The following is a 12,812-nucleotide window of genomic DNA, read 5'->3' as shown; positions in this document are numbered from 1 at the left end:
TTGTTTCATAGTATTTCTGGAAGCAGATTGCCTCATCTTCCTCCTGCAGAGCAGCTGGTGCACTTGAACCACCAACCTTTTAGTGTCCCACACCAAATGTGTCCCACTGTGTCACCAGCGGTCCTTAGGGAACTTTTTTGTCAAATTGTAAGTGGCCACCCAGAATTTGGTCTCCTGTATTTAGTTCGGAAAATCCAATGGTGACATTTTGTGCAGGTCTATTTATACATCATGTCTTGGATTATCAGTTTACTGTACCTCTTGACTCCTGGAAATAGAGGCATCAGTGCCCCCAACTCTAATTAGACAAGCCAACCCATTCCAGAACCCTAGTACCAACCCGGAGAACTCATCCCTAGAAGGGAAGATAGATCAATGGAAACGGAAGAGACTGAATGGAAATAAAAGGAATGCTGACACACGGTGAAAATGGAACCAGTGTTACTGAGCAAGGTGTCTAGAGCTTGTTACAGGGGGACCTAATTGCTGTGTAAACGTTTCCTAAAATACAATAAAGTATTTATAGAAAAGAAAATTCATCCTTAAGATTCTGTTCCTCTAGAATCACTCTTAATAACCCAAATCTGTATCAATCAGAGATTTGCAGAGAAACAGAACCAGTATGATAACTGTGTTCGGCTAGGTTGACTAGAGAAACAAATATATGTGTAAGGAAGAGCTTTATATCAAAAAGTGATTGGAAAACATCCCAGCCGCGTCCAACTCAAGTCCTTAAGTCTGATACTAGTCCATAATTCTCTCTTTCGACCAATGCAGTGACATACAATGATGCAGTATGCAGGAAGATCACAGGCGGGTGGGTGCTAAGTATGTGGATCCAATGGTGGCTCTGGCAGGAATCAGGGTCAGCCAGCAGGAAGGTGAAGGCAGAGAGAGGGAGGGGGTTCCCAGAATCCTCCTTAGGAGAAGGCCACACTCACAAGGAGGCACCATCAGGCTGTGTCCTGATTGACAAGCTGAATACCACCCCTACACTTGTATATATCTTCAAGTTGACATGAAATTATCTAACTACAATAGCTCTATCCCCATCTCTATCTCTATAGATCTATATCAGCATCTATATCCAGAGAGATAGAGATGGTTAATGAGAACTGGCTCATGTGATTACAGGTGGGAGAGAACTCCCAACCTCTCAGCAGATGATGGTTGTGACACCAGGACTATTCTGTAAGATTGCAGCCATTGGAAACCGAAAGAACTCAGTTCTATTCAGACACACACAGGGTGTCACCATGAGTCAGCGTCAACTTGATGGCAACGGGCTTGGTTCTTGTTTTATTCGAGACTAATGTTCTATCAACAACTGGGCATGATAGCCTAGCCAAGCTGACACATAACATTAAGCATCGCATTTTCTTGTTTCTTGCATTGATTACCAATACATACTCCACTCTATACCTGATAATGTTCATGTCTGTCTGTTTTATGAATTCCTTACTAATTACTAATATGGGGATGCTTCAAAATGTTGATGGAAAATGACCTTCTGAGCCCCTCCCCCCAGGTTCTTTTTCTCTTGCTTGTTTGTCATATGATGCTTTTCAATACCTGGTAATGTGTTGAGTCCTGCCTATGAGAAATTGTCGGGGGGAGAAAAATCAAGACTAAATGGTGCTTTCATCCTTCTGAAGGATCTATTTTTGTTTCTGACAGGTTGGGTCGGAAAGATCTTGTTTCAGTCAGAGATTGAGATGCTGGGGTAAAGGCACGTGCTAGTCTTTGGGGAGATTTTAAAAAAATTGTTGTTGTTCCCTTTTAGAGTGGAATACTTGGCTGATTAACTCCAAACCTGGGCTACTTACCATGGCCCCTCCTCTAGATAGACTCAAATTCTAATGCTTACCTATCTTGTGTGCCTGGCTTCTTTTTTGCCTCCCAGCAGACTTCGGAGAGAGAAACAAGACTGACCATTAATCTCTCCTCTCCAGAGTCTTGGGCCCTCGAGTCCTTGCTACCATAGTAGTTCCTTGTGCCTCAAACACAGGTTTTTATTTTTGACAATTTGTCCAGATTTTAAGGCAGTCCTTAGAAGGAGGGCAACACAAATGCTCCCCAAGGTTTTTTTTAATTAATCATTTTATTGGGGGCTCTGATAGATCTTATAACAATCCACAATTCAAAATTGTATTAAGCACACTAGCACACTTGTTGCCATCATCATTTTCAAAACACTTTCTTTCTACTTGAGCCCTAGGTATCACCTAATCTTTTCCCCCTCCCTCCTCCAAGTCCTTGGTCAATTACATATTGCTATTGTTACTTCACCTCTTATACCGTCTGTTGTCCCCCTTCACCCACATTTCTCTTATTCATCACCCTGGGGCATGGGGTGGGGTATATATCCAACCTGTGGTCAGTTCTCCCTATCTTCCTCCAAGTTTTTGATGTGTTAATATAGAATGTTCCTTGGTGTGGTGGTGGAGTGGTTACTGAATCTGTTGCACTTAATAGTGCCTCTCAAATCTCCCATCTCCCATACATTTACACTCTGGTCTAACATACGGCAGGGACATTTCCACATCTCAATCTCATTGATGACAGGTCACTGTAGAATTCAGGCTTCCATAAACCAAAGATACAAACTTTAGAGTCTCACCGATTCTGAATAAGCGCATTTCAAGAATTTCCTGGAGAAAATAAAAAATATCACTTGGAATCACTACCATCTTATCAATTCAAATTCATAGTGACCCTATTCAGGGTTTCTGAGGGTGTAAATCTTTGCGGGCATCTACAGCTTCATCTTTCTCCCACAGAGTAGTTGGTGGGCTTGAACTGCCAACCTTGTGATCAGCAGCCCAAGGCTTAGCCAGCAGTGCTACCATAAATCATATGCCTCCCATGTGAGTACATGCATGGTCACAGACTTTGCTGAATCCAGTATTGCACGAGGACACTCTAAAAGGTGTGTGGGGAACTGGAATGAAACTATAGAGGTTTTCAAAGAACATTTTGAAGTCCCCCTCTCCTATTTCTTCCTCTTTGGTCTAACTCTCTAAAAACCCATTCCCAAACACACTTCTCAGCTTCCTCTCAAAATTTACTGGCCACATTTCCCAAAGTTCTTGTGACATGAAGGGGCTTCAAAAAAATTCACAGGGAAATTCCATTGTATTTTAATGCTTGAGTGCAAACCTTCTGATTCTCCTGGTCATTCTTGGGCAATATATGGCAAGGAGCCTCCTTTGTAGGGTTGGGCTGGGAATAGCACTCCTTGCCCCCTCTCCCCGCCTCCTGGAGACACCTCCACTTTCTCAGTAACTTTTTGAGGTCTCTGTGTATAAGCTGGTTCCCCACAGACTGTCCAACTCTCCTTGTGAGCCTCTTGTTATGGGTTTGGAGTCGAGAGGGCATAGTGGGAGTGGACACCCACGTGGGAGACAAATGCCCGAGGTGAAGTTTTGAAAAGTCTTCATGCAAGCGATGACCAAGGTCCTCAAATAGGGAAGAAGGGGCTGCTTCCGCCGGATGAAACGGCTCGGGCTTTGGGAGTTCAGCTTTGCCTGTGCTTGCCCAGACGTTCCCACCACAAGCCTATGCTCCCACTCCTTCCCAATGAGTGTTCTCATCTTACAGAGAGACGGGCTGAGGTTGAGCACGTAACCTTTCTGACAATTGTGTAACCTGCACCATTAGACTTCAGACCTGCTCTGCGCCTGGTCTGTCCCATGGCTATACCAGATAGGGGAGTCTTCTGATTCCACCATCTTTGTACCTGGAGATGAGAATTTAATACTCCATGTTTATCTTTATCTTGCTCTCCAGAGCAATAAGAAACCCTCATTTCATTCTACAATCTTTATAAGGATCAGTGTCGCCATAGCAATCAAGTGCACCGGCCTTGTCCTCCATCTGCCCCTCATGCCACCTGGGCAAATTCCAGGCATCCTGCTTCCGCTGTCTGTCACCGGTCACCAGCATCTCTTTTGCCCAGTACATTCATAAATACATGAGGAATCCAGTATGTAATATGTAATCTACTATGTAGCATGTACTATGGAATCAACATATTAAATGCTGGATGGTACTCATGCAAGAGGTAGACTGGTGACCCTGAATTTAAAGTCCCATGTTGAAGAGCTGTATTTCCTGAGACCACTCTTGGTCCCACCTACTGTTAGCAGTCAGGGTTCTGAGCCGAAGGAAAGAGTCCATCTCAGGCTGCTTCAAGAGATTTTAATGCCATGATGACTGAAGAGGTGTGGGCAAGGTTCCAGAACCAGCAGGGATGATGAGCACCCCGAGGGGAGCAACAGCAGGAAGCTGGATGACTGACATTCCCCACTTGCCCCCGCAGAGCCCTCTCCATCGCTCTGGACCCAAGAGGGTTGCTCTCAAGACAGCATCCCTTGGGTCCCCATGCCTTTGGGCTTCCATTTGACTTGGCTACAGGAGGCTCAGGCCGGAGCTTGGAGAATGGAAGGAGGGAGAGAGAGGTTAGGGCAGGCGCTTTTCATAGTTTTAAAACCTCCTTGTTTTAAAACCTATTTCCATGTTGTTTCCATATTTAATAGATAGCAGTATGTGTCCAATAATATATAAAATATGGATGTATGTGTATTCTTGGTGGCGTAGTGGTTATGATTTGGACTGCAAACTGAAAGGCCAATAGTTCAAAACCACCAGCATCTCCACAAAAGGAGGCTTTCTATTCCCGTAAGGAGTTACAGTCTTGGAAACCTATGGGGGCAGATGTACTCTGTCCTATAGGGTCGCTAAGAGTCAGAATCTACTTGGTAGCAGTGGGCTTCATTTGACTGTTTTCTCCAGGAGCCTTTGCACATTTGGTGATCAGCACTAACATTTATTGAGTGTTTACTATGTGTTTCAAGTGCTTGAACACATTAGATGCTGGATGGTACTCATCCAGGAGGTAGTCTGGTTACCCCAATTTTATAGTTGAGTACATTGAAGCTCACAAAGATTTATATCTTGGCCAAGATCAAGGCTGCCCAGCTTATTAGCAGCAGGAGTGAGATTTGAACTCGGGCAGTTTGCTTTCCAGAAGTGTGCTCTAAACAAGTGTTATATCTATTAGCATTAGCCAGACACGCACTCCTACTTGACCTGACTGGTGAACACTCATTGATTTTCTCAAGTGCCGGTCAAGCAGCAAGTGTCCGGGGAAGCTTTCTTAAAGTCCTCTCCCGGGATGGAGTCTTCATTCCCTGCATCTCTATTACGTGTGCATCCCCATTGCCCCTTGGTACATTCCCACCATGGTGCTCACTACACTTTTTGCAGGCTGTTGTCCTACCTGGGAGTTACTTAGGACAACCAAAAACCAAGGTCACTGCCATTGAGTGGATGCCAACTCATAGTGATCCTATAGGACAGAGTAGAATTACCACTGTGGGTTTCTGAGACTAACTTTTTTGAGACTTAACTCTTTATGGAAGTGAAAAACTTCATTTTTCTTCCTTGGGTCAGCTGTCAGTTTTGAACTGCTGACCTTGAGGTTAACAGTTCAATACAGAAACACCAGACCACCAGGACTACTCCTTATTTAGGTCAGGGTCCATCTAAAATGCTCACTTTCATCTCTGCTCCTCCAGGGGCTGGCAATGGGTCTGAGATGAGGATATTTCTGGAAGGAATAGTTACTGGTCATTCCTGACTGCTTTGAATCTTCAGAGAGCTCCCTGATTCTAGATGCTGCCTTCCTGGGTTTTACTTGGAGGATATGAATGGCCATATAGTCTCTGGATCACTAACTTCTCCTCTGAACTGTCCTGCCTCCCTCGAGGGGCATTCCCGTTTGCTGCTCTTGGACAGTCTATTCCTGCTATGGTCTCTACCGAGCTAGCCCCTACGGCCTTTCTGATAGTTTGTAAACAGGTTCTGTCGCTTCCAGTGAAGAGGTTTCACTGCGTCTCCGGGCAGCCTACGGTGGGCTTACCTGACTTCTATGAATTCTGTTCTAAGTAAGTCACATTTTGTGATGGACTCCTTTGTGAGACCCTGAAGGGCATTATTTCCCTCTTCGACCAGACAATACTGGAAACTGCCCTGGATGTGACTGCCTTCCTGTGGAGCTCACCCAGCCTGCCTGCCTGTTCAGGGGAAATACGGCTCACCTCCACATGCTGTCCACTGCCCTCAATGCCATGTTTTCCAGCTTTTCAATTCTCGCAGAACTTATGTGACTGGTTTCAGACTGGGTAGGGAACTTCACAGGGCGGTGGCTTACACGTTGGGGGGCTCACCGCAAGGCCAGCAACTCAAAATCATTGGTCAGTTGTTGGGAGAGAGATGAGACCTACTCCTGCCAAGGGTTCCTTTCGGAAACCCACAGACCAATGCCCTATAGGACCCACTGGTAACTGGAATCGACTGGGTGGCTGTGAGTTTGTACGCTCAAGTGGTTCTACAGTGTGGGGTCTGGACCCACAAAACCGTGGCTGCTTCAGCTATTCAGTCGATAGGTCTTGTGAGAGCATCAAAACCATGTACTAAGCCTTCATACACACACACAAATAGTTTTAAATAATTTGAGCCGTGAATCTTTCAATTATTTTTGTTGTTGTTTTGGTAAATGCTATGTTATCCCAGATGTACCTGATTATTCTGGGGTGCATTTTGCCCCCGACCACCCTCCAAATAACCAAAAATCACAATACGAAGCTAAAACCCCCTATGCGGGGCAACTAGGCAGTTGTGAGAAATGGATGCGCCCCCTCCATCTCAGGATGAGGTGCCGGAGACAACGGGTGGGGCGGAGCAAGGAGAAGCGCCGCGGGCTCCCCAGGCACCCCGTCCCCCGTCCTGGCCGGCGCGGCCGCGGCGCGCAGGGTGCGGGAGGCCGGGAGGGGAGGAGCGGGCCTGGCAGCGGGCGCTGGACTTCCTCCCTCCATTCCGGAACTGTGCGCCCGAGCGGTCGGGACGCGGAAACCGGGGCGGGAGCGGCTGCGGGGCCGGCGGGCGGGCGGGCGGGGGCGGGGCTGGGGGCGGGGCCTCGCGCGGGGCGGGGCCGCGTGGAGGGGGCGGGGCCGCGCTGCGCCCGCTGCGCTCCGCGAGCCGCCGCCACTGTCCGAGAGGCAGGGCTCGGGCTCCGGGTGTTGTCCCCGCGCGCCGCCGTCGTTGCGTCCTCCAGCGGGCTCGGCCCGGCGCGGCCGGTGGCCGGGGCGATGTGACCCGGGGCCGGCGGGCGCGGCGCGGCGCGGCGCGGGCTGCGGCCGGACCGCAGCGATGTGGCTGAAGCCCGAGGAGGTGCTGCTGAAGAACGCCCTGAAGCTCTGGGTGACCCACAAGAGCAGCTGCTACTTCATCCTGCAGCGGCGCCGCGGGCACGGCGAGGGGGGCGGCCGCCTCACGGGTAAGGGGCGCGCGCCGCGGCGGGGGCGGCCGGATCGGGGCCGGGGCTCCCGGGGCCTCCCCACCCGCCGCCGCCGGCGGCCCCAACCCCCGGGGTTGCGTCGCAGGTGGCGATTTCTTGGGAAACGCCGGGCGAGAGCAGGCGGGACTCGGGCTTGTTTGCCTTTTTTTCGTGAATGTCTTGCAAGCCCCAGTCCAGGTTGTGGCCAAAGGGACTTGCGGGCTCCAGCGTTTTCCTGGGCAAGACAGGTGCCTTGGCTGCTTGGCCTGGTGAGCTCCTGGAGGCCAGATTTCGCTCGGGAAGCCGATGAGAGAAACCGCTCCAGCGTGTCCCGGAGAGCTAGGGCCCGTGGGGCGCCCCGGGGCGCTCCGGGACGCTCACTAGCAGCAAGGACCGTCGACAGGTGCCAGGTGCCAGCGGGGTGCGCCTCAGGCCAGCTCTGACTTGGCCATCAGGACTCACCTAGAGTCCAAGCTCTGAAGCGGCTGGGGACAGGCGGCCATCCAACGGCACAGCGCACCTTGGGAGACCGGGTAACCTGGGAGTTTTGAGGGCGTGTGGGCGGGGTCTGCTGGGACTGCCTCCTGTAGCCCGAAGAGAAACTGAGGCACTGCAAAGCCCAGAGCTCTTGACGGTCGTGTCAAAATTGAGCCAGTCAGCTGTCACACACACACACACACACACACACACACACACACACACTCCCACCCCCTTTGTTTTTTTCCAAGGAATTAAGTGAAGGAAACAAAACAAAACTCTTGCTTGTAAAGTTTATGAAAAACAAAGCTTTAAAAAGTTGTCATAAAAAGCACTTGGAAAATTAACTTTTTGGAGAATTGAAGCCAGCTTGCAGGAGCTGGTACACCTGTTGAAGCAGGTCACTGAAGGAACCCTTACTGAGCCCTTTGCAGTTTTATTTAGGAGACCTATATAGAGTTTATATATATTGGGCTCCACTGAGGCTCCCTGGTGGCATAGTGGTTTCTATCCACTTGGTCGGCAGTATGGAAACCAGCAGCTCCTCGGTGAAAGACGGGGCCTTCCACTCCTGTAAACAGCATCTCAGAAACCCACAGGGGGTCATCGGCGTTGACTTGATGGCAGCGTGTTTGGAGCAAGTCTTCCCACTACCTACCCCCTTACACAAAGGATGGAACTCTGGAAAGACCAAGGGATCTCACTTGGGTTCTGGGCCCAGCGAGGTGTTGGTGAAATCAAGTGCAAGGGAAATGAAGCTTAGTTTATACCAGGAGGTTTTAAAAAAAATTGTGGGAAAATTCCATTATTTTTTAATTCTACTTTTTTCCCGCGTGAACTTTCGAACCCCCTTGAGTCTTGGAGTAAGAAAGCTGGTGATTGTTAAGTGCTGCAGACTTGATTCGAGTTTTAGCTATCCCGTGTACGGGAGAATGTACGCCTCCTGCTCCCGGGCCAGCCTCCCGGCCATTGCCATGGTTGAAACCAAAGTTGCCGCCTCTATCAGTCCATGTCACCCACCGAGGGGTCTTCCTCTTTTCCACTGACTCTCTACCAAGCTCAGTGTTCTTATCCAGGGACTAGTTCTTCCTGAAACCTGGCCAAAGTACGTGAGACAAAATCTTACCATCTTCACTTCTAAGAACAGGCCGACTCCTTCCAAGACAGATATGTTTGTTCTTCTGGTAGTCCAAGACATCTTTCTTTGTCTTCACCAGCACCATAATGCAAACGCCCCAAGTCCGGCTCTCACGTGCATGTACACTCAACAAGACAAACTCGCTGCCATCGAGCCGATTCTGACTCATAGTGACCTTCTAGGACAGGACAGAACTGTCCTTGTGGGTTCTGAGACTGTTTATACATACCCTGGCTAGATAGAGGAGGGTAGACTCCAGAAAGAGGTCACAGCTGATGTGACTTCCGGACGGAAGGAGGTGTTGGGTATTTGGGAGACCCTATGGTAATGGCCAGCAGTGGTCTGGTGATAGTGAGGGCCAGCTGGGCAGCAGGGGGCGTGCTGCATGCTCCTTGTAAGTTTCTGTGAGCTGCCTGCAGCGGTTAGTGTGGAAGTGAGGAGTCTAGGAGGGGCCTTGACGAGCCTCTGAGCATGGTGATTTACCCCCAAGCCCTCAGGAAATGGAGGTTGATGGAATGGCTCGAACCACATCAGCAGCAAAGAGGCCAGAGGAGGGGATTTGTTCTCTGGGTCTTCGATGGCAGTGCTCTTTCAAGCAGGGTGCTTTAAGCACGATACCTTTCGTAGACAATGAAGACAAGACTGTCATTCGTTCTTGTAGCTGATTGCACACGGGGTGAGTAATGCTCTAGGAAAGAGTTCCCAGAGACCTGTGGGTAAGCCCCTCTGGTCTTCAGGTTATTCGTCATCGAGCAGAGTAGATGGGTCCAGACAAGGAGCTGCGGTCACTAAGCCTGGTGGACGATTGGGCAGCTTGCCTTCTGGAGAGTTTCTGTGTTGTCCACTTTCATCTGTGGGGACCTCGGGGCGCTTTCTTCCTGTGAAATTTCAAAATCACACAGGCCTCCCTCACATTTCTGCACCTGCCTGGGGCTTTGGCCTTACTTGGTATTTACCTTGATTTGGGCTTAGGCTTAAAGGCACTGAGAGTAGTCCCAAATGCAAAAACCACACACACAAAAGGGAAGAGAATGTGCTTATTTCAGACCTCGTGCTGACTGAGAAAGGGTGAGACCTCTGAAGCCAAGCACTTCACCTTGGGGCACTTAGTTGGGAAGGAAAGAGCCTTGCTGTGCAGATTGAGTCATATTGAGTTGCCACAGCTGCCGCCAGGCTAGTCTTAGTGGGCGCCGCTTAGGAGTGTTGTAAACCCGAGACCAGTAAGATGACACACAGAGCACTGCATGCTGACTGTGGTCGTCAGAAAACACCGAGTCCTAATTTGGACGACTCTAGCCATTTATTTGAAGGGTTGAAGGCCTGAGTGGGTTTACATATGAAGATAGAGGGGCTCAAGTAGTAGCCACAGCAGGCTGAGTTTGTGATAGAATTCTTGCCTTCCATGTGAGAGGCTCAGGCTCGAGTCCTTGCTCAGACACCATCAGTTCAGTCCCCAGAGTTTGTCGGTGGAGGCTTGTGTGTTGCTATGATGCTCCACAGATTTCAGCGGAACTTCCACGCAAGAGGAAGAAAGGCTTGGCAGTCTACTGCTGAAAATCAGCCAGTGAAGAAACCCTTGATACACACATACAATGGAATACTACTCAGCCACCAAAAAAACTCTGCTCCCATGATACAGTTATGGACGGAGCTTGAAGGTCTTGTGCTGAGCGAAATGCATCAACCACCAAGGGACAAATATTGTGTGACCTGACTGACATAAAAAAAGAAAAGAAAAAGGTAGGCAGGCCCAAAGTGTACTAGTTACCAGGGGTCGGAGGGAGGAACAGGAAAGGGGGTAACAGGCATGGAAAACTCACATTGATTTCAGGACAGGCTGCACAGCTGATGGCGATTAGCAGTGGTATCAATAGGTTACACACCTATAAAAGTGGAATCGGGAAAGGTTGATGTACAACAATGAGATTTTTTTTTAACACACCTGAACTACAAAGAAGCACCTCATGGGATTTGGTTCCTTGGTCTTGTGGTTTAAAGTCATGGTCTCATGGGACATCCCAGTTCATGGACCTACTTTCCAATAGTGCTTCCCTTTGACTTCCTAGTTTCTCATTCAGTGACTCGGGTCTTAAAAGCCCGAAAGTGGTCAACCAAGGCACAACATTGGTCTGTATTCACGTGGAAAACAGCAGATGAACGAGAGGCAGGATTAGGAGGAGAATTTGGAGTGAGTGGCTAATTGTCTTCACAAGCAATGGCCTCTTTTGCGATGAGTCTAGACGAACCGGATGGTGTCCAGCTACCATTACTGAACAGCCTGATCAAAGATTCCATAGAAGGATCTCGATCAAATGCGGAGACACGCAGCACAGAATTTTAAATCCTTGTGGGATCCAGACTTTGTAGACTCAGGAAGGTGGTTGAACTCCTGAGATCATCTCTAAACTTAACTGGATAGTAGCCTGGCTGGACTAACAAAACGTGGCTGTGCTAGGCATTATGGTCTTTCATCTCTCGATGAGGGAGCTTCAAAAAGCTCAGGGAAAAGTAGATTTCAAAGAGAACGGAATTTTCTCATGGACCTTTTGAAGCCCCCTTGTCTATGGGACCAAAGTGGGGTTAGCTAGGATCCTTGGAGGACAGTGAGTTTATGTTCATGAGAGAGGAGCCACTAGAACAGGAGGGTGTGAATGCACAGCGTGAATAATGTAATCGGGTCTCTACACTGTACATGTTGAGACTGCAGGTGCATTTTCATAACCACAAAAGGAAAAACAGTACTCGGGGTGGGGAATCTGGTGCATCACAGTGGGCTGCACACACTGTAGGAGTTGGAAGCAACTTAGAGCAGCTGATTGCGACAGAGTGGTGCCCATTCTGTCTGGCCTAGGTGTTTGGAGTGGAAGGCAGCAAAGAGAGTAAGAGACCTCGGGACTAAGATGTGAGGGAGCTGTAATAAAAAAGTTCTTTGTAATTAAAAAGTTTTCTTTGTTGTGATACTGAATTTGTTAGTCGATGTGGGGGAAAAACCCACACTAAATCCACTGCCATCATCTTGATTCTGACCCCTAGTGGCCCTATACAGAGTTTCTGATGCTGTAAATCTTTACCGGGGCAGACAGCCTCATCTTTCTCCCAAGGAGCAGCGGGTGGATTTGAACCATCAACCTGTGGTTAGCAATCCAGGCAGTCCCACCAGAGCTCCTGTTGTTATTAAATAAAATCAAACCAAACTTGCTGCCATTGATTCAACTTGGACTCATAGTGACTCCGTAGGACAGAGTAGAACTGCTGCTGTAGGTTTCTCAAGACTGTAACTCTTTACTGGAATAAAAAGTCTCATCTTTCTCCCAGGGATCAGCTGGTGGTTTCAAACTGCTAACCCTGCAGTTAACAGCCCAATGAGTAACCTACTATGCCATCAGGGCTCCTTCTGTTATTAGATAGTAGGGCCTAACTCCATGATGTCTCCATGTTAAAATAGGCTTGGTTGCTCAGTGGGCTGTGTGGTAGGCTACCGACCACAAGGTCGGCTGCTTAACCTTGCCAGTTGATCTGTGGGAGGAAGTTGAGGCTGACTGTTCCCGTAAAGATTTACAATCTCAGAAACCCAGAGGCAGTTCTACTCTGCCCTGTAAGGTGGCTACGCGTTGGAATAGACTTGCTGGCAGTGCGTTTGAGTGTTCCATGTCGAAACAATTTGACATGTTTAAAAATGGCTTACCCCCAGAAACGTAAACTTGCTTTCATTGAGGATTATGATTTGTCCTCCTCCACACACACACTTCTCTCCAGCTTTCTATTTTCTTAACTCTGCATCCATCCTCCCCTGGATCCAGGAACTTCAGGGTAGGGCCCCAGGTCAGTGAGACACACTTCACTCCCTGCACTTCTTTC

At 48.8% G+C, this 12,812-nt stretch overlaps 1 protein-coding gene across 1 annotated transcript in view; it reads left to right on the top strand.

The window, feature by feature from the left end:
• The first annotated feature begins 7,062 nt into the window (after window positions 1-7,062).
• Window positions 7,063-12,812, top strand: part of TBC1D8 (TBC1 domain family member 8) — a 133,914-nt gene continuing 128,164 nt past the window's right edge. The window contains exon 1 of the mRNA XM_075563263.1: window positions 7,063-7,339. Within this exon, the coding sequence (XP_075419378.1) occupies window positions 7,213-7,339 (127 nt within the window). The 5' untranslated portion in view covers window positions 7,063-7,212. The remainder of the gene's footprint in view (window positions 7,340-12,812) is intronic.

The sequence above is a fragment of the Tenrec ecaudatus genome, chromosome 11, assembly GCF_050624435.1.
Source record: "Tenrec ecaudatus isolate mTenEca1 chromosome 11, mTenEca1.hap1, whole genome shotgun sequence".
Lineage (NCBI taxonomy): Eukaryota > Metazoa > Chordata > Mammalia > Afrosoricida > Tenrecidae > Tenrec > Tenrec ecaudatus.
Note: the sequence above shows the minus strand (reverse complement) of the source record. Positions and strands in the feature narration are given on the sequence as shown.